Here is a 22,913-nt window from a genome sequence, read left to right on the forward strand (position 1 = left end):
ACACGGTCGGCTAATTTGGTCCCTGTTTGGCCAATGTAATTTTCATGAATTGTCCTTTTCCCAGTCATATATATATATATATATATATATACAGTCTCATATATATATATATATATATATATATATATATATATATATATATATATATATATATATATATATATATATATATATATATATATATATATGACTGCTAATTCAGATAAACAGCTGATATATGTTTAATTTCGTATGTTTTCAAAAGTAGTGAAAGTTATTCAAATAGACAGCTCTGTGATAAGATAAGTATTTTTGTTAAAACGTTGTGAAAAGTATACTTATATATTCCTAAGCATATACAATTACATTATTATAAAGCGTTAAATATCAAGATATTCTAAACATGCAGAAAATCATAAACTGGTTGGTTACAAATGCAATATTATTTATTCAACGTTAATACAAATGCAATATTATTAAATGTTAACTCAGGGTTTATGCATTAATCATGTTCTCAATAGGTAAAAATTCTCAACACAGTGTATACAGAATTATCAGTGAAAAAGTCTTTTGAGTAGGAACCAACCTTTATATATTTTCACTTTAGGCCATAATCGCCCTGCCTAAGCATTTTCACAATTTGATACAGGGCTTCATGGACTTCTTTATAACCATGCATTTAACAGGTCGGGTACACTACCTTATATGGATAGCATTATTTAACACGTGACAATATTTTCGTCAAACAGATTCTCCAATCCAGTGAATGAGTTGCAATGCATGACGGTCTACAACGTGTTTGCAATTCAACATACGCACGTGGTTTTTGTCTGTTTTATTCACAAAATTTAATTGCTTGCCGGAATGTTTGTACATCTTGATTTTTACTTTAGAAGGTAAAAAAGGAAAGATTACGTACTATTAACTTTGTTCCATGCTCACATTGAAAAATACTGTTGTTTTAGTTGATCAAATGTTGCTTCAAAAATGATCAGCATCAAACGACTGACAAACATACGCATACAAGTACAAACAGGTTTTGATAAGAAAAAACTGCACAGTTGTGTATTGGTGACTTTATCATTGTGCACTAGAAATAAATACAGGTAACTGTACATTTTTAACATACGTGAATAGCCAGGGTAGTAAAAATGCACAAATTTACAAACGAAGAAGCGCAAGCTGTGCAGCATATAGTATTTTGTCCGTTCAGCATTCTGATGAATGTCCCTGAAGAAAATATCAACGCACATTTTTATAATGTTGTCTTAAATATGGGATAATACGTGAAAAAACGGCACTCACTGCTTCTAATTCTATATGACGTACCTCTCTTTTGAACATTGACAATGGGGTATTTAAATAGATTGATATAAGTCCTCATATGCAATATTTTTTAAATGTGAGCATAGAAATTGAAGTTCTGACATAATTGTCCAGATTAATTTTATAAATTCTGAAAAATCATTCAAAAGTGAGTTTCCAAAGGACAATTCAAAATGGTATATATTTTCAATACGCTTTGTATACACTGAAACTTGTAGTAGCCCACAATGCCTTGCAACTCATTCACCTGATTGGTTTGTCAAAAAGATGGCTAATTTAGTATGCAAATGTATGCCGACGTCACAAAATATAGTGGTCTCGACCTGTTTAATAATATATAACATGTCATGGAATAGTGATTTATTTTAACATGGCCTGTTTGCGTATACGGCCATTGGAATGGTTTATTTATAAAATGTACAACTTAAGATTCCTCTTATCCTAAAGATACTTTACAGAAAATGGTAACTAGTGACTCTGTAATTTTCAAGAGGACGAAGTGCAATAGCAATTGGTTACCCGAGAGACTCGTGTGACGTAAAAAAAATCCACCAGCAATCAATAAACGTCCCAACAATAGCATAAAAACGTTGTTCATTTGCTTTCAAACACCAAATTACCAGTAAAAATATCATATTATTTTCAGATATGAATTAGATTCAAACTTCTTCAGATAATGATTTCTAAAGTTTAAAGGTCATCTAAAATCAAGTAGAACAAGATTCAAGCAATGTTTTAAAAATCTAAAATACCAATATCTTTATCATTAACAATGAAACAAGTGTTAATTTTACTATTTGCCATTAAGCATGAACATAAAAATTTCAAAAGGTTACGTACGTTAAGGAGTTTTGCGGCTGTTGCAAATGAGATTTTTATCTTATTTTTGATGTTGTTAATATACTGTTAAATTGCTTTAAAAAATAGTTGTCGTTTATAACTAGTTAATGTTTTTCTTATCTGTTTGTTTCTTGTAGACATTCGGCAACAACTGCAGGAAATGGCAATAGACCGAGAAGAGAAAATGGAGAAAATATAATCAATTTAGACAGCATAAACAAAACGACTTTCTTGATTGTCGTCATACTTCTGCTTGTTATGCTGATACTATTAGGATTGACTTCCTTCATCTTTTACAAAAGAAGCAGAAAGGAAAAAGGTAAATCAATGTCATTATGCGTAGTTCTCCTCTGATTATGGATGTTATTTATTTTAAATAATAAAAACAAATTCTGGGTAAAAAGATCAGACCCTAGGAAGGGGCTAGTATGGCCATATATTAAAAATTTATTAATATCTTTAAAAAATACTTTTCTCTACTCCAATCTATATTTAAAAAAAAAACAACGCGTGGTTATGATTTCCATGAAGCCTTCCTCCAAAAATGTGAAATTCATGACCTTGGCTGAGGGATTCAGGTTCTTAGGTAAGACCAATATTGACACATAGTAAAATGTTTAAAATTGTATTACATTTTCTTGTATATACTTTCATAGTCGCGTAATATAAAAAATGCATTGTTATTATGTCCATAATGTCCTCTTCTTAAATTGAGACTCAATGCCCATGGGCCAGGGGTTGAGGCGTTTTAATTTTATTTGTGAGGGGTGAAAAATACGACATTCTACTTACTATGTATTTTTTGGTAATTTGAGTCTATCGAATAACCTAATAGCGTTGGTCATGTGTTGTACGTTAACAATTGAATCCTTTTTATGTCATGTTGCAAACTTTGATTTCCTTTGCAATGTATTCTTGTAGCAATAAACTATATATATATGTTATGTGAGTATATGAGACTTTGAAAAGTATAAAATATTTATCTGATACATTATGCTGTCAAAAGGAGATCACTTATTTAGAAAGTGAAAGTAATACTCATGTATGCTGACGTCTCATTATATTTACCTATATTGGTCAACTTCATAATGATAATCCAATTAAAGCACAATAATGAATTCCTTTAGCTGATTATAACAAAAGAAATGTTTATGCATGTAAACTAATCCTTTTCTGCATATGAAAAACACATACATGTATACGTATACACCACGTGAAACCCATCTAATTGAAGAGCTGGGTAAAACTAGTACCCGCTAATGAGACCTGCAGGCCTATGATGTGTACGTAACTTCAGACAAAGATCAGTTATTTGTAACATGCATGTATTTTTATGACCTATTCTTCAAAACCCCTTGCACTATTTTATTTGTTAAAGCTTTATGGTGGTGACGGGCATCTGCATATTGTAATGTATACTTCCTATTGAAATAAACAATTAAGTATAAATATAATATTTACCCCTAAAATAATATTACCTAACATTGAAGCGCAATGGGTTAGAGCGTTAACATGTCTGTAAGAGCACTGGGGCCCAAGGTTTATTTTTGGTAATTTTACTATTGATGTAAATGAATTTTCATAGAGAGGGGGTCTGGACCGTAACGGTGAGGGGGCATAATTTAATTTTTAATTTTGTTTGTAATAATTATATAGATCATTACACTTTCTATGACATGGAATGTTAAGATTATTGATTAACTGAAAATTCACTGCAAATAGTTCAACCCCAAATTGCACATAACTGAAAATTCACTGCAAACAGTTCAACCCCAAATTGCACATAAAGTGCTCATTTGTATTATCATTATCATATGGGAAGGGATCTCATCCTTCAGTTATAAATATTATAATTTTTAAATGTATTACCGGAGCTTGCATGTAGCCTTCATTTTTAATAAAAACTGGTACAAAACAGTGTTATTTAGGGGCAAACAGTTGGTGCAGGTATTACTGTCTAATGACAGCATCTAGGTATAATTGTGAAATTCGTGTCTCCTTGGTCAGGGATTCAGACCCTAAGGTGGGATCATATTGAAATATGGCGAAAATGCATAAACTCTTACATGATTTCAATGTCCAAGAAACCTTCTACCAAAAAATCGAAATTCATGATCCCTGGGTCAGGGATTCAGGCCTCAGAGCAAAGCCAATATGTATGTATAGTGAATTTAAGTTTTGAACATATTCTTCTCTTTATCCACAGCAGAGGGACATAACTGAAATGCATTCATTTGATATTCATGAAGCCCTCCACTAAAATAGTGAAACGCATTGCCCCTGTGTCGGGGGTTCAGAATCCTTGGGTATGATAAATACGCCAACATAGTTACTTTCGCACTCTTCGGAAATGAACAAATACGCTGTTATTACCAACATAGTGTACTGTTGTTCTGTTTTTAAATTGTGAAATTCACTGCCCTGAAATATTCAGGTTGAGGCTTTTTATTTTGGGTAAGGTGAGGGTAACAAATATGGCCATACAGTAAAAATGTATTGTTGAGGTCACTTGTGTCATTCGGGTAACCTATTTTGCCATATATTAGGAAATCTACTTCAATTTCTTGTGCAGGTCTCATTTTACCAAATTTGAATACTTTTGCGGCTAGAACTATGGTACATGAATAAATAACCCGGGATTGTTCTTTCTCTCACCACTCACCTTTTTATGAATAGCAATATATAACCCCATATGAATCATATTGTGTGATATTCAAAGAATTAATTCTATCAAACTACGTATCAGTAATCGATATTTCAAAGAAATAGTATGGATCCAAGCAATATTGAACTCTAGTCTCGTTCAACCAGACGCTCGACTGCAGTCTTCGTTAATCTACGAAAAGCAAGAGAGACTCTATGCTTGTCGGAGATTTACGGATATATTGAACTCTGGCGTAAGAATACATACAATGTACGACTACAAAAAATATTTAAATTGTTCGTATCATTTAAAATTTGAGTATTTACAAGTTATCTATAAATAGGTTTCTTCGAAAAACAATGTTTTAGAATACATTACATCGAATTTATCGATTATTTTCAAGAACTAAATGTTATCAGCGGTGTTAGTTTGTGCTTAGGTCCAAACACTGTTTCACTTTCGGTTTGCCTAAGTAACTGCATAGGAGAGTTGATTTAAAATCAACTCCCAAAAATCATGACGGTCGAACTATTGCTGAGGTACCAAGTGGGGTTCAAATTTTAACATAGAAATATATAGGAAAATGTTTAAAAATATTCTGCTCTCGAACTGCAAACTAAATTGTTAAAATGTGACCCCGGACTAATAGTGGGGCCCCAAGAGGTGTTTAACATCGAAATATATTCATTTGTTAAAATATTATGAAAACAAATATAAAATGATACAATGAACTGTTGTTTAGGGGAGCGATTCGGCCCATGGGCCTCTTGTTTGTATTTTTATTATTTTTTTTTTATTTCGATAATTACATTTATTCAAAAAGTGCTCACTTGATATTTGTATAGGTTAGCTGTCTATTATCTATAGGGTGTATTTTCTTTATTTTTATTTTTTTATTTCACATTGCAAATCAGCCCATTAACATAATCCAACTATCTCGGGCAAAAATAGTTAGTCATAGAGTATGATTACATGTATTATAACAATTACAGCATATCTGCAAATTTCACAATATTAATTTTAAACATTTTTTTTGACATATTTACAAGTACATCGATATTGTATCTGATATTGTTTTTCAAATATAAAACTAATTCATTATATGTCTCTGTTTTCTTTTGAGATCTACAACACATTTTATATTTAAATATCTTGTAAGCTATGAATGACACAATAGTATTAAAATAGCGTATTTTTGTATTTCTCTCAAAATAAAAACCCAAAATAACATGTTTCCACTGTATATCAAATCCTATAACTAAGCTTAAAGTTGACCATATCATCTTAACATGTTCACACTCAAAAATCAAATGTTTTACATCTTCAATTTCGCTACACATATTACAAGAAGCAGAAGACCTATATTTGCATTTAAAAAGAAAGCTGTTACAGCACACTGTATTGTTCAGCATTTTGTAGTTAAATTCACATATTCGTTTGTCATATATATCTTTTACTTTGTTTTTGTATATGTCATTCCAATATTCTTTTCCCACTGAAAACAGTCTTTTAAACAATGCCTGGTGACAGGGAGGTTTGAATTTTTTGAACAACAAATTTTCGTAAAAAAATTTACATTTCTTGTCTTCAATACAATGTAAACCATTAATAAAAAAAATATCACAATTGGATACTTTTTGTATATATTGACACCATTTCATATCAAATGTTAGTGATTTTTTATATCATATTGCATTTCTAACTATTCTATATTCACACATCCAGTTAGCTTTTTGTTTTAGAGTAGATGACAATTCTTGCGGCGTTTTGAATTGGCCATCAGCATTAAAAAGATCCTTTACATACAATATGCCGCTTTGAATCCAACTTTTATGACAGATTGTTTTATTATCAAATTGAAATAAAATATTGTTCCAAATTGGTTGTTTAGCAAAATTTATATCAGATAATTTATTAATGTCAATGGCTTTTTTACAATCATTGAAACTACAAAATACTTCTCTATAAAAAATAGGAAGTTTAACAATTATTTCAAAATTTGAGTTATTAGTATCCGATACGTTTAATACATAATTGATATCTACATTTAAAATTCTTAGATAACTATCAACTATTTTGTTAATTATGCATGTTTTGTCAATCAATATTCTACACCATGCAGCTTTCATGGCCTTAAACTTCGACTCAATATCAACAACTTCTATACCGCCATCTTCTTGCCTTCCAATTACAGTATCTCTTTTTATTCTATCTCTTTTATTCCAAATGAAATTTAATATACTCTCTTTCAGTTGTTTAATATACTCAGGGTCAGGCATAGGTAAAATAGAACCCACATAAATTATTTTAGATATAGCTAGTGAATTAACAATGCATGCTTTTCCAAATATAGTTATTTTTTTTCCAGGACTCGAACAGTTTTTCCATATTTTGAAAAGAGTGTAACCAATTAAGTTCATAGCATTGATTTTTATTATGTCCAATGTAAATACCCAAACATCTAACAGCATCATTGGTTACATCAATGCCGCTAATATTATTATATTTGTCTTTTAAACTACCAAGTAGTATACACTGCGGTTTTTTTTTTATATTAACTTTTGATCCAGCGTGTTTACAGAATTCTTCTACAGTCCTTATTGCAACATTTAAAGAAGAAATATTTTTCAAAGCTAAAGTGACATCATCCGCATGTTGTATAGTTTTTAAATCGTCTACCATGTTTGATATATTTATTCCTTGAATTTCTGAATTGTGTTTTAATTTATAAGCCAATATTTCCGCGACAAACAGATATAGAAGTGCTGAGATAGGACACCCTTGTCTTATGCCTCTTTTCATTTTGCAAGTTTAAGAAATCCATCCATTGTTCTTAACTCTAAAAATTGGATTTGTGTAAAGAATTTTGACCCATGAAATAAAATTTTCCCCAAAATTAAATTGTTTTAAAACTCGAAAAAGGAAATTCCACTCGACTGAATCGAATGCTTTTTCAAAATCTAAAAATAGCAATAAACCCTCATTATTGTTTTCCATGCAGTATTCATAGATGTCTAAGACTAATCTTGCATTTATGCCTATAAAGCGGCCTTTTATATATGCTGATTGTTCCTTGCTAATCAGTTTATCAATAACTGTTTGTAATTTTTTGGCAAGGACAAAAGCTAAAATGTTATAGTCTGTATTTGTTAAACTTAATGGTCTGTAATTTTTAAGGCTATTTTTGCCCCCTTTCTTAAATAAAAGAGTGATAAGAGCTAACCGCTGTGAAAAGGGTAGTTCCTGTTTATCGAAAATACTTAGTAAAACTTCATAAAAGAGTGGTCCAATTGTTTTCCAAAAACATTTATAAAATTCAGCAGGTATACCGTCTAAACCCGGGGATTTGTTATTTTTCAAATTATTGACTGCATCTGCGCATTCATCAATTGTAGGTAATGAGTCGCAAAATTCTTTTTCACTATTGCTAAGGTTTGGACATTCCACGTCATTTAAATAAGCATTTATATCATCATTTTTAATAGATTTACTTGTATATAAGTTTTCATAAAAGTGACACATTTCCTCTATAATTTCGCCATTACTTGCTACAGTTTTGTTATCGGTTTTTATTTCTCATATTGTATTGTTAGCTTAATGTTTCTTTTCCAAACCTAAAAAGAATTTTGTATTTCGTTCAACTTCGTTAATCCATTTTGCTTTAGATCTAATCTGCGCTCCTTTAGCTATTTCATCGTACATGTAATCTAATTCCTTTTCAAGTTTTCTTTTTTCATTCATATCAATATATCCGCTAGGTAAATTTTCTATATCATCTATCCTTTTCTCAATCAATTTTATTCTATATTTTACATTGTTTCTGGACTGTCTTGCGTAATTAATGGAATAATCATGAACCTTTATTTTAAAAAATTCCCATTTTGATATTGGATCTAATGAGTCATCTATGTTTTTGAATAATTCTAAGATTCCACGTTTGTAGTCTGAAATTCGTTTTCTAGATGCGAGATATTTAATTTCCAGTATCCTTTACCTCTCTCCAAATTACTAAAATTTAAATTACATTTTATTAACCTGTGGTCACTTAACCGTGTGTTTTTTTATGAGTACCTGGTAATTTTCGAACAACAATATTTTTTACATAATCAATTGTATCATTGCGCACAAAAATGTAATCTATTCCACTCTTCGGGGAATTTTCTGCATCACACCATGTATAACCATTTTTCGTTGGATTTTTGTTCAGCCACACATCGACTAGGTCCAGCTTATTTGTTAGTTTACTTAACTTTTTACAGGATTTGTCATTTTCTTTATTTAAATTGCAATTGAAGTCACCGCCGATGATTAGTTTACTATCTTGTGGAGTATGGGAAGAAATAAATGTATTTAGCGAGTTAAAAAATGTTATTCTATCACTTTCTTTATTGGGAGCATATAAGTTAACAATTGTAAGTAAAGTTTCATCTATTTTAGCATTTACCAGAAGTTTTCTTCCATCATTTGACTTATGCACATTTAATGTATCTATATTACATTCTTTATTGAACAAAACGGAAACGCCTCTGCTAAAGGGGGAGTCGGAGAAAGCATGTATTGCTTTTCCGTTCCATTTTCTATCATACAATTCAGCACGTTTCTCTATAAAATGTGTTTCTTGTAAAAGTGTAAAATTAGTTTTATTATCTTCTAGCCATGAAAATTTTTATCTCTTTTTTCTGACGAATTAAGACCTCTTACGTTCACTGATACTTAATCTAAATTTATCATATTTTAAAATATTCGTTGACAAAAAGAAAATAATGATAAAAAAAAAATTAAAATAAAAGTAGTAATATACTTCCATATGAAAAATAGTAAGGGAAAAATATCAACATCGTTACTGTTTGATGCATTTTTGTATACATAATATTAGCATTTCACATTGTTTTCAGAAAGTGTATTCTGAAATATAATATTACTGAAAAAATGAACATAGGTATTAAACTACTCCTTATTGGAAAGTAGATTATCATAATAATAGTCTATAATTGTATAAACAATTATATTGAGCGTATTAAACGTACACATACCACAGTTCTGCAAATTCTGAGGTCGGAAGCCAGATCCGAATACAGTTACCGTTCATCACCAGAGCTCTCTGTGTCCGGATTACACCCCGACACGTCACTGTCAGACATAGCTCTGAGTTGTTCCAGCATCTGTACTATGGTACGCTGATTTGGTTGATCTTTGTTTTGTTTTTGTTTACGGTCAATTTTACCGGAGTCGCTGTTTTCTTTTTCGGACTTTTTTTGCAACTTTTTTCATAAGTACGCCAAGTACGTTTTTTCCCGGCCAGTGATCCGGTTTTGTATTGCGGGTGCCGTCACGGTCAAGGCCGGAGCCCCACTCGTTGTTATAGCTTGCTTCGACAAATGTCGTTGATTGCTTAGAGGTTACAAGCTTATCTCGGAAAACTGGTACTTGAACACACTTGTTTTCTAATATCTCCTCCATAACGGAAACTTTTGTGGACACCCACTGGTCATTGGATTTGACCTTCTTCCTCAAGCGCAGGGCGGCAAGCGCGTCATCGGCTTTTGCAATCGCGTTAGCTGAATCTAGATCTCCACACCGAACTGCTTTGATATGCTGAAAGGCATGTTCTGCCGATTTATGTTTTACACCAAAAATTTCTAGCTCACATGGGTAGAAGTTGGAGAGGACATCTTGGGCACCGCAGAACGTGGTAAGATGTTTTTGTGGTTGATAATGCGGGCAGGTCTCATCTCCGGGTGAATGGCCAGGGGTCTTACACACCTTACAACAAGCATCATTCGTACATGCAGACCTATTATGATCGGTTTTCCAGCAGTTTGTACATAGCAAATTGATATTTTGTTTTGGCTGACCATAGTGAAACAGTTTGCACTGAATACCGCCGCAGTAATTAACTCTGGGAAGATGCTTTCCTGTAGGAAGCGGTTCTATGTACATGAACCTAGTCCCGTTTAGGATGCTTGTCATGCGCTTTGTAACGGGGTGGCGGATTTTTTCGTATAGAATTTTACTTGTTAATTTAACGTCTAATTTGCCAAGTAATTCATGTACGGCGGAATCAGCCACGGAAAGGGGGAGACCACAAATCCGTAATTCGAGGGTTTTCTGAGATGTTGATGTAGCGCCAGAAGTGTACGGGTTGGTGTCATAGAACTGGTGAGACACATTATTGATGTCAATACCCTGTGTAAGAAGCTGAATCCTGTTTTCTGGACTTTTCAGATAAATTCTCCATAGGTTTCTGTCCAGTTGAACACACATAAGATCATTACCAATTACCTGTTTGATTGGGTCTATTAGATCAAAATCAGTGATCTGTTTATCACTGGAGCCGCGGAGATCATTATTCTTAAAGTATAACGGTTTGGATGTTCTGCCAACCGTATCAACCGTACCTGAGTCGAAGTCCGCCATCTCCAGGTAAATAAATCCACGGGTAAAGGAGTGAACAGAAATCACAGCACAGATGAAATCACAACATATATGCACACAAAATTAAACTTATAAAACGGTCAGAACACTCCAGATTATGATTTTACATAACAGTGTAAAGATCCCAAAAGCAAAATTTCGAAAAATAAACTTTGTTTCAGGGAAAAAATGGTCAAAAACACAGAGCGTCGAACAGGCACGTCCACCCGTATCTGTGTCACGTGACCAAAAAAAGTTTGTTTGTATTAACCAGAGATGTCCGACCCAAAGTCCGACCCAAAGTAATTACCCGAGATGGATGATGAACTCGTCGTACACTTTTCCCCATGATGTAATTAGTCAACCCGCGTTCGCAGTTACTCTGTTCTGGAAAGTTCTTTCCCATTCTCTCCCCAGAGGTAGTTCTATCCATCAGAACCAAAATAACGCATTTAAGAAACGAATTGCCTCGTTTTATTTATTCAACATTTAGAAAGTTTGAACATCCTTGTTTACTCTAAATAAGTAACCAATAAATATATTCGTTCTTCACGTAATCATTCAAAATTATTTCAATGAAAGCATATATTTTGATGCAAACTTGCCCTGACTTGGATCTGCCAAAAGGTGTCCACCGCTTTACACTCATTTTTTGCTATTGTGGGCTTGTTTTTCGAAAATGAGAGTTGTTTTTTTATTAATTTCAAAATAATTACTTGTCAGTTAAAAACAATAAAAGAATATGGAAATCATCTGGTCAAATACACGATTCGAACTTGAGAAACTAGGTAATAATTTCCATTTGAGTTTCTAATCTAACGTTCAATGTGAAATTTAAAAATTGTTATAAAACCACTAGGGAATCCTCTGCCCAGTGGTTACAATTTCGAATTTTGCATAGAATTCTTCCTGTAGAAAATAATTTTAGAAAATTAACATTAAAACTTTTGTTTGCTGTGATTTTTGTATGGAAAACGTTGAAACATTAATACATGTTTTCATTTCTTGTGAAAAAGTACAAACACTCTGGAGTGATTTAAGTCTTCATATATACAGAAAGACTACTGAAAAAGTTGGTTTTAATGGCGCTACCTTTGTCAAACAATAACAGAGTTATAAATTTCATAATTTTATTTGCAAACAATACATTTTTTTTAATCCTTAATGCAAAATAAAATTCCATTTTTTTTGGATTACTCAGGCACTTAAGAATAAAATATCATAGAGAAAAATATGCTGCTATTCAAAATCAAAAGCTGCGCAATTTTGAAAAATTGTGGCTAACATGGAAAAATATTTTAGATTAGTTTATGATATTAATTATGATGATTACTATTCTTCTTAATATTTTTGTTTTTGTTTTTTTAAGCAAGTAACCCTTCACCACTAATATTGAAAAATGTATTTAAATATACTTGTGTATGAGTGAGTATGCATGTGTATGAAATTTATAAAAACTGAATTTATTAATGTCAACATTAGTATGTATGGAACAAAAAAAAAATTTTTAAAAACAAGAGGTCAATTGGCCTTAACGGTCACCTGAGTAGCATATATCTCATACACAAACTTGTCATTGACTCTCATATATGCATCTAAAGCCCCTTTCACAATTGGCGCAGGAGCACTTTACAACACTTTGCGACCGAATTTTTTTTAGATTCGCACGAGCTCTCTCATACGTTGCACGAGCACTCGCATTCGTTGCATGCGTTTAAGTGCTTGCATCAAGTCTCCTCAAAATAGTGGACATGCACAATATTCAGACGCGACCGAATGCGATCCAAATCATCGCAGTGAAACGCACGAACATTCGTACGAACGTTTTACAACGTTTTGTGTACTCGCAAGGGTGATGCATGATTTGTAAAGGTCGTAAGATGAATCGCATTTGTTAATGCACGTATTGTGCGACCATGAGACTGTTGCTTAACATGTCTCATGTAATCTTGCAACGTTTTACTATCATTGCACGACTTATCAATAATATGCCATGCTTTGCCACTAGTATAAACATGTATACCCTGTAAAAGCATCTCTCATCAGACCACAATTCAACAATATACATGTATTGCATGATGGTGAGGGACATATAAAGATTTATTTCTCCAAGAAAAATTATATTTCCCCAGGGCATCGTCCGAGGGAAATTTGTTTTTCTGGGGGAATATATCTTCATATTCCCTGAACATTAATGCAATAATAAACCAACAACATATGATTATACAAAATACGTTGATTTCCAAAAAAATGTTTGATTGTTTATTTTCCTCTGTTACTGTCTCACTTTTCTTTCATAATTTCGAATCATAGATAATTAAGTTTGTTCAGTGATATATAGAGAATCATAATGATTAAATATTTTTGCTTCATCATACTTGTCTAAATCATATGCTCATATCGACTTTTTCATTCTTATGAAATCGCCCTGTCTCATGACTTTCTAGACCAATCATATATAATAGAATAATCATATTGAGGTATAATAATAAATGCAGCTGCATCTCTGTTTCTTCTTAGACGGCATGTTCTCTCGCTTCCAACTATGTCTATTGAAGAGCGTCGGAAATGGGCGGTATATATACCCCCTCTGACTCGCACGAGCTTCGTACCATGGAACGCATGATCGCACGTCAAATCGCATTGGCGCACGTTCAATCGTCCGATCACCTGGTCTCTCGCTCGATACTATCGCATTATCTTTCAACAGTCGCTTTCATTGTACAACAGTCGCTTTCATTGTACAACAGTCGCATATAGACGCAAGATATATCGCAAGATTTAACGCGTTTACATCACACAACGCTCGCTTAGATCGTGCGAATTTCGTACGAATTCTTATTTCAAATGCGATTATTTCGGCAACAGTTTACGATTCATATCTAAATTTATCGGTCGCACGAGTATTCAGTCGCTTCTGCGCGTGCGACAATTGTGAAAGGGGCTTAATTAATAAGGTTTCATACTGGAGTAGAAAAATTATAAATTTGTAATGACGACCACATTTCAAAAAGAACTGTGAAACCTATAATTTTGATGAAAAAATAAAAGATCTGGTCTACAAAATCATGAATTCAGCTTTCCTTTCAGGTGTGTGGGAGTAAAGAATATAATTTTAACGTTATATGCATTAACATCCATACATCCATTTTGCCCCTGTCCTAGAGTCAAAACCCATTCTTGAGGGGACATGAAAATTAAAATTTCAGTAGAGGACTTCCTGGTAAACATAATTATTAGCCATTTTTTTAAACAGATGTGTGAGAATAGAGAAGAAGATATTTAAACATTATATGCATTAACACTGTATTGCCATATTGCCCCCCACCCCCATCATGTCCTGAACCCCTCACCCAGGGGCCATGAATTTCACAATTTAGGTAAAGGAGGTTGTGGATATCATAACCATGTATTCTGTTTTTTGCCCACATGTGTGGGAGTAGAGAAGAAGATTTTTTAATATTTAAAACATTTTTACGATATGGCCATATTAGCCCAACCCTAGAGTCTGAACACCTAACAAAGGGGTCATGAATTTCACAATTAAGGTAGAGTGCTTCATGGACATCATAACCATGCATTTAGTTTTTAACAAATATATATGGGAGTAGAGAAGAAGATTTTCAAAGATTTAATACATTTTTAATATTTGGCCATATTGACACCACCCTAGAGCCTGACCCAGGGGTCATTAATTTCACAATTTTATTAGAGGACCTCATTGACATCATGATCATGCATTTAGTTTTTAACAAATATATATGGGAATAGAGAAGAAGATTTTCTAAGATTAAATACATTTTTACTATTTGGCAATATTGACCCCACCCTAGAGCCTGAACCCCTGACCCAGGGATCATGAATTTCACAATTTAGGTTGAGGGCTTTATGGACATCATTATCATGCATTTAGTTTTTAACAAATATATATAGTAGTAGAGAAGAAGATTTTATACATTTTTACTATATGGCCATATTGGCCCCACCCTAGAATCAGAACCCCTGACCTAGGGGCCATAAATTTCACAATTTTGGTAGAGGGCTTCATGGACATCATAACCATGCAACCAGTATTTTCCTCACATGTGTGGGAGCAGAGAATAAGATTTTTGAAAATTTGGCTTTTTTGCATATTTGGCCCCGCCCGTGGCACCCCAGGGATGGTAGAGCCATGAATTTCACAATTTAGATTCTTCTTACCATAAAGATGCTTCACACCAAACATGGTAACGATTGGCCTGGTAGTTTTCAAGAAGATGTTAAAAATGTAAAATTGTTAACGCACGACGCACGACGACGGACGAAGACCAATTGCATTAGGTCACCTGAGTGACTCAGGTGACCTAAAAAGTTTAATGTGACCTAAATATGCATTAACGACCCTGTGTTTGCATAAAGCAGAACAGGGAAACCATTTCTAACAATAAACAACATCACGTTTTGTTTTACATATGTAGCCACGTTTATCTTGAAATCCAGCAAATCTTAACTTGTTTTCAGCTAAATATATTTATTAGGTGCTCTTAAAACCATTTATAAAACACATGATAATGTAAAAAAAACCACTTTCTATATGTCTTGTATGGTCTGTCGACAGGATTCTCTACGCGGATTTGCATACATCTGTCTACTGTCTATGTGACTACACATAAACTAATTGTAGTAGGCAGAGCTTATGGTAGGGGCACATCACTTATAAAGTCCCAACCCCTGGAGCAAATTAAATGGATTATCTCCTGATGAGGTTGTAATTCTATAAAGCAAAACGAAAGTCATTTGCTACACATAAATTGGAAAGATACAAAATATGATTTACCAAACAGACAGATATAAGAATTAATGACGGGTGGACAAACATACAAGGGAATTCCTACTAACAATATAAACCTTCAAATTAACTTTCATTGCTGTAAGCCTATGTATTATTGCTTGTGATAAATTATCACTATTTATCCTAATTTGATCTTTGAAATTGTTATGATACTTTTTTGATTACATAATTATACCCTTTCTTGTCCTTCGTTTTTGATCATGCTGCATCATTACTTTATCCCCTCTTTTTAAGTCTCGATTTGGTATCTCCGTAGAAAAGCCTTCTGGTGCACACTTGTCCCAAAGATGTTTATCCCATTTTGAAGAAACATCCGAAAGAAGAAAATTTATCGGCTATACCATTGACAATTGTATAGGTAGGATGGAAAACCCATTATACAGGGAAAGGAACTCAAGAATTAAGTTTGCTAAACTTAGTTACTATTTGGCAGAACATTTTCCACATGAAAAATTACAGGAACTGAAATATCTGTTGGAAGGTATGTCTTTTTTATTTAGAAGATAAATGTGTAATAACTCTTAAATAAAAACCGATTTAATAACAGAAACAGCGAGCATTGAAAGATATGTTACAGGTTTTGTTTTCCTTCGTTGTAGGGTCAGGCAAGGTTAAGAACATGACATCTCTGCAATCGGCAAAGTCTGCCTTAGAATGTTTTACAATTCTTCAACGCGAAAAGCTATTTGGCCCAAACGATGTTATTTTCATGCAGTTTCTTTGCAGCGAGACAAATTGTAAAGAACTATATAAAAAATGCATAGAATATGCATTAAGTGAAAATGCGCTGTGCTATTTTGAAAGTCCACCAGGTATTCATTTATGATCGATTGAAGATTTATAATTTGTAATTTACCGTTATAATTATGCTCTTACAATATTTACAATATGTAGCAAGTTGATTGTTGATTGAAAACTTCATAAGTTTAATCACTTATTTATTTAAAATTCAGACAAAGGACGTAAGAAAGTAGAGTTCCATATAAAAGGAGAATTAAAAGATTATTCTAGGGAGGAAATAAAGAGTATTGTAGATGTTGTTGCTGACATACTTGATTGTAAAGTAGAAGAGATTCGAGTTAGTGGTGTTCGGCCTTCAACAAGTTTTTATCTAGTTCTCTCAATAAAAGAGAATGACGCTCAGAAGCTTTCGTATATGAATGAGGAAGACGTTCTTAGACTCACGAAGTTTAACATTGACATTTTAATTGTTGACGAAAACACAATTACCATCAACAGCGAAAATGGTATGTAAGATTACGTAAGCCATGTAAGATCATTGTCATATTCAACTTTAAAAATTGGGTGCAAGATAAATATATATTCATATTGTGTTTGCTTTAATATCCAATAAATATCACCTATATTAGTAATGTTTATTGAGCTTGACTTTAATCCGTTATTAGTAGAAATGAAATAACGTTGTGATCTTTTGCATCTTAGGTGCTCATATTTCACCAGTGCCTAAAACAGAAGGTAAGAAAAAAATCACACAATAACAATAACGAAGAAAATGTATGTTGTGTTGAACAGATATATAAACTGTTATAGTTTTATTGACCAAATCAACCGATTCAGTGAAACAATATAATATAATATGTTCTATTTAGCAAAGTGAGAACGTTCTTCCATTCTCATCATTATGAATGATACAAATTATCTACAGATTGAACAATATGAGACACACAATGAAGATGACAGTGAAAACTTAAAATATCAGAAGTGAAAATACTAGGGTAATAGAAGTGACGTGGTTGTATTGTTTATCTTGGCAAAAATGCTTAATTAAAAAAAAGAATAAATTGCTAATGAAAACTGTTTGTTCCATTCGAAATATCATAAAACAATCAAACCATGCTCATTGAAATACCCAACGATATATTTTGAAACTCACAAAAAGAATAATAAATATATGCGCATAATAAACATAATTTTAATAACACCATATGTGTTATTTAAACAATAAAGTGCTTTCTTTCGTGATTCATTCGGGATATGAAGGTATCGACATTGCAGAAAAAATACAAAACCTGCTAACGCGGGTTATGTAATTTTTTTCTGCAGTGATCGCTCCCTTCATTACTCGCATGAATCATCAAAGAAAGCATTTTATTATTTATATTTACATCTTTCTTTTAACTAATTAATAAATTGCTTATCAAAAGTAAGTAAAATTCACTAAAATACTGTTTATGTTCATAAAATACAGATATGGAAAAAAGAATTCGGTTAAATCTAGGGACTGAATCAAATATTGCAAAAGAAGCTAAAAGGCAATGTAAACCTCTTTTGATGAAAGGGGCAGGAGAAGAAAAAGAAGAGCGCACCAGATTTAAGGAAGAATTAGAAGAAAAACATCTAAACCCAAAAAATACTGTTCATAAAGGTGTAGGAACGAAACTTTAACATGTAAGAACGGACGTTGAACATTTAAAAAGGGATTTGAACAAGCGGAAGTTCAACATGGGGATGGTTTCTTAACGATGGCTGTTAATACCGCTAAATCATGGTGGTCGTGGTAAAAAGTTAAGAAACAAGGACAACGTTGTAACAGAGAGAGAGAGAGAGAGAGAGAGAGAGAGAGAGAGAGAGAGAGAGTTTGTGTATATATGTATATATATATTTACATTTTCGAGTGTCTTTGCCTGTGATAACACTACGTATCGATTTTGTACTATAATATGTTTTACGGTGTGACCGTTGGGGCGAGCGCATAAGGAACCACACATCTGTCATCATTGTTAAATGCAACCCGTGCGTGGACTTGCCCTAACCAAAAAACTTTGGCTTTGTCTCGAAAACTTTTACCACCGCAAGGAACCCGAAGTTATCAAACTTTTATTCCAATGGCCCTTTCCTAGTCTTATACACTTAAACAAACTACCACTGAGCATTAATAAAATGTTAAACAGACTTACACTCTATTAAAATATTTTGATAAACACAACGCCGTTGTAGATACAATTATGTTTTATCTTTTCTTTACCTTTTAAAAATGATCATTAAAATCAGTAAAAAATAAATTTTGTCTGTTATTTCTCATTTTGTTCCTTGTTGTAACCTGTGTTTTAATTATTTTCCTCTGCGACATTAATTTTGTTTTAAATCTTTTTAATTTTTGTACGCTATATAAGCGTTGTAGACATGTGCTCTCACCCCTTTCTTAGTGTGTGATATCCAATATTATTTGACCACATATGCAACTATATAACAAATACATGTACCGGTAGATATTTTAATAGTTTAATTCTTTTCTTTTATCTATTCATTACAAAATGACGTGGCTGTACGTAGATCAAATAATGATTAAACTTTTCTTTCTTAATAATTTTTTTTCACCTGCCTAACGTATGCATATATGATTGGATCTATATGACAATAAATTTAGCATGGAACTTGCATGTGTATTTACTAAGCCAAAAAAAATATCATCAAAACAAAACTAATCAGCCAAAGAGTCACCGCTAACACTGATACTGAGTACTTCCTACATGATCCAGTACATATGCTTGATCCACCTCTAAATGTATCGCGGGAAATTAAAACGCGAGATCTTTGTGACGTCAGTTAACATTCTTTTGCGCTCGACAGTTTTCGTAAATTGTCGGACAAATTCGGAGAAGGAAATGACGTCATATGTCAGCAAAAGTTCATTTTTTTTTACGTAAGCTTATGTGTTGTTTACTGTAATGTTTTAGAAGGATTTTTTTTATTGTTAAATGAAAATGATGTATGCGATGTAGAGGTAAGAATTTTCCGTAGATACACTTCCTGTTCCACCATGTTGCTATGCATCGCAAAGGATCACTGGGATAGTAGAACGTTTTCACGCGGTTCGCAGCGCCTCGCTGCGCTCGCTATAACCCATAACTTCAAATTGAGGCGCCAGCGGGGTTTGCTTATTCATATTTAAATATGTAATCGTACAACGGCTTAAAATATATATATATAAAATTATATATTTACATTTGGAAATATGTTTCCTTATATGAACCTATAGAATAGCGAAATCGTTCAATTCTGTATGAACTTTTTCGTGACGTCACAATGATCATAGCAGGCGCTTATCACTTGTCGCTAGAATTATTGTAAACATAAAATCTAGGTAATTTTAACAGTTCTAAACGATTTGTCTATTTCAAACGTAAATATAAGTAATAAACAGCAATGCTTAAAAACTCACCGGGATATGAAGTTGTTTGCATGGTACGTGATCAGATCTACTGATTAGCCCGAAAGAATTTAATTTGATAACGTGACCAACCAACTTTATATCCCGTTGAACTTTTTAAACTGCTGTTTATTTCTTTCTTTTCAAAGAATGATTTCATATATATATATATATATATATATATATATATATATATATATATATATATATATATATATATATATATATATATATAATTTTGGATGTATATTGGGATAAAAATACGGGTTGGTCACTTGATCAAATCCCATTTGATCACTACCAACCGTATTTATATCCCGATATACATCCAAAGATGATACCTTATTTCTTATACATTGTATTTATATTTATTGCAAATTATTACAATAACAATGCTCCATTATTAAGATGACGTGAAAAAAAAATATTACAACAATATTGCAAGTATTTGCTTATCATGATAAAAAAAAATATTACACTACTCAGTATCAGTAGTACCACTTCTGTTGAAATCGCAGAGCGACTTGGAAATTTGAAAACAAAGCGATTGAAAGTTGAGCTAGAGTTAACTTAGGCATTTTCAGGGGAAACTCTATCGCAGAATCACATTCAAGAGCATAATGATTTCCCTCCGACATTAAAGAGGAAAGCAATTTCAACTTCTTCACCGGAAAAAACGGACGGAGAAGCACAGGGAGTTAAAGGATGACTGCACTTAAGAACATGACATATTTGCGAGAAAATGAATTTTTAAAAGAAGAATTGTTCTTTCAATTGCAGAAAAGGTCAACATCCAAACTGCAACTTAACGTAATTGCGTTTTTCAAATTTCAAATTTGTTTTCATCGGCGGGGGTCATCACGATTTCTTGAATCTCCATACGATAATCAGGACGCCACTTTTATACTTACTTCATATATAGTAAGCGCATGTTTTTCTTTTGTTCTTCGTTTAACAGTAGTTGTATATTTGCATTATCAAAGTTATGTCAAATGGAGATTAATAGACAAGCATGCGCTCATTATTTAAATGAGAAAAAACTTTCCCTGTTCTAACAAAGGGATGATGCATGTTAAATATTATAATTCACAACGTAATTCCTCACCTCAGGTGAATGCAAAATTCTATCACAGGACGTGTTAGGTAGCATGTTATGTCTTTACTAGGACAATGTTTTCGAACACGTTAAGTTGTCAAGCATTGATTTAAAGTCTTTTGTACTTACATAGACGTGGTCTAATTGTTGAAGCCATAGTAAATTGTTTACATGTACCATATAGAATAGATAGGGTTATGGTGAAAGAGTGATCACATAAATTTTTATACATGGCATTGGTATTTATGCTAATCTAATATTAGAACCATTCTGATAATGTCAGCTCCACATCTTATGCATATTAATAGCAATCTTATGATTGATCAAGAGCAGATAAGCGAAAATTCTCCATTTTTCGAGAGTTGTAAAGAGAAAAACATATAATGAGCTTATTGTATCACAGTATAAAATCTTAATTCATGTTGAAAATTGACTAAACTCTTTTAAAAAAAATAACAAAATTGATACTAAGTTAAGAAATAAACGCAACAGAAACGACCAAAAAGGGCCAAAAACCCGGCGCTAAGTGCAGTCATCCTTTGACCGTGAATGGACTAAACATGAAAGGTCTGTGATACTGCATTTGTGGTTTTTCTCGAGGCTTGTTATACGAGTCAGAAATGAATTTTAACTGGTTTTACTTCCTTTGACAAATTGCGATTGTAATTTTCAATGGCGCCTCGTTACGATGTCGATCCATAAACATTATTCTGTTTACAGGACTATCTTTAATACATGAATCATTTACCCTCTCAATTAATCTAAGTTAATGTTTATTTTCTCTAGAAAGATTGCGGTGTCCTTCATTAAAATTAATGTATATTTTCCCCTCAATAATGTTACATTTTGTAAGAAAATGAATGAATAAAACTTCATATAACAAAATACAGATACTTTTTTTTATTTATGCCTAAATTATGATTTCATTACGATAATTAATAGGTGTCACAGTATGTTTCAGCGTGAGTCGTAATTTGAATACATAGAAAAAGTAGTGACCTAGATTATTCATGCGCTACTTTGAACATTTGACCCATAATGATGTTATGCAGAAATTGTGCTGTTAGAAGAACAGCTAAGTTAGCCATGGAAGGCAATGTTACAAACTTCTAAGTTTATTGATAAAGCGTGTGCCAACATATGGTAAAAGGCTGTAACAAAAAATAGAACACAAATAAAGACACCATTACAATACCATGTCATACAATACACACACAGTCACATGTATTTATATTCTAGCAAGCTATCTTTAAGAGTTAATAGAGAGAAATAACATATTCAGAAAACTTTATAAATTCAAGTTCTATTAATATACCAGAAACGTTTAAAACAAATTGTTGATACTATATATACAGAAATAGCATATTTAAATATGGCCGCCAAAGTATCGATTAAAGTATTAAACCGTGTTCGATTAAAAAGAGTTGATTTACACATAAAAAGCAATCTAAGAAACAGAGATATTCATAACTATGAGTTTATATAATCAGTCTTACATTTTGAGCAGGCTAGGATAGCATAAATCAAGGAAACGAAGGTGGGGCACCTCGTGTATATATCTACTTGGTAAAACGTTGGATCAACGAAAACATTGAAGAGTTCCAAAATACAA

At 32.5% G+C, this 22,913-nt stretch overlaps 1 protein-coding gene across 1 annotated transcript in view; it reads left to right on the forward strand.

Annotated features, from left to right (window-relative positions):
* LOC128179254 (uncharacterized) overlaps positions 1–18,979 on the forward strand; it is a 37,145-nt gene extending 18,166 nt beyond the window's left edge. Inside the window, exons 7-12 of the mRNA XM_052846622.1 lie at positions 2,283–2,464; positions 16,393–16,515; positions 16,634–16,846; positions 16,988–17,281; positions 17,478–17,510; positions 18,244–18,979. Of these exons, the coding sequence (XP_052702582.1) occupies positions 2,283–2,464; positions 16,393–16,515; positions 16,634–16,846; positions 16,988–17,281; positions 17,478–17,510; positions 18,244–18,440 (1,042 nt within the window). The 3' untranslated portion in view covers positions 18,441–18,979. The remainder of the gene's footprint in view (positions 1–2,282; positions 2,465–16,392; positions 16,516–16,633; positions 16,847–16,987; positions 17,282–17,477; positions 17,511–18,243) is intronic.
* The last annotated feature ends 3,934 nt before the right edge of the window (positions 18,980–22,913 follow it).

Source organism: Crassostrea angulata, chromosome 4 (assembly GCF_025612915.1).
Source record: "Crassostrea angulata isolate pt1a10 chromosome 4, ASM2561291v2, whole genome shotgun sequence".
Taxonomy (NCBI): domain Eukaryota; kingdom Metazoa; phylum Mollusca; class Bivalvia; order Ostreida; family Ostreidae; genus Magallana; species Magallana angulata.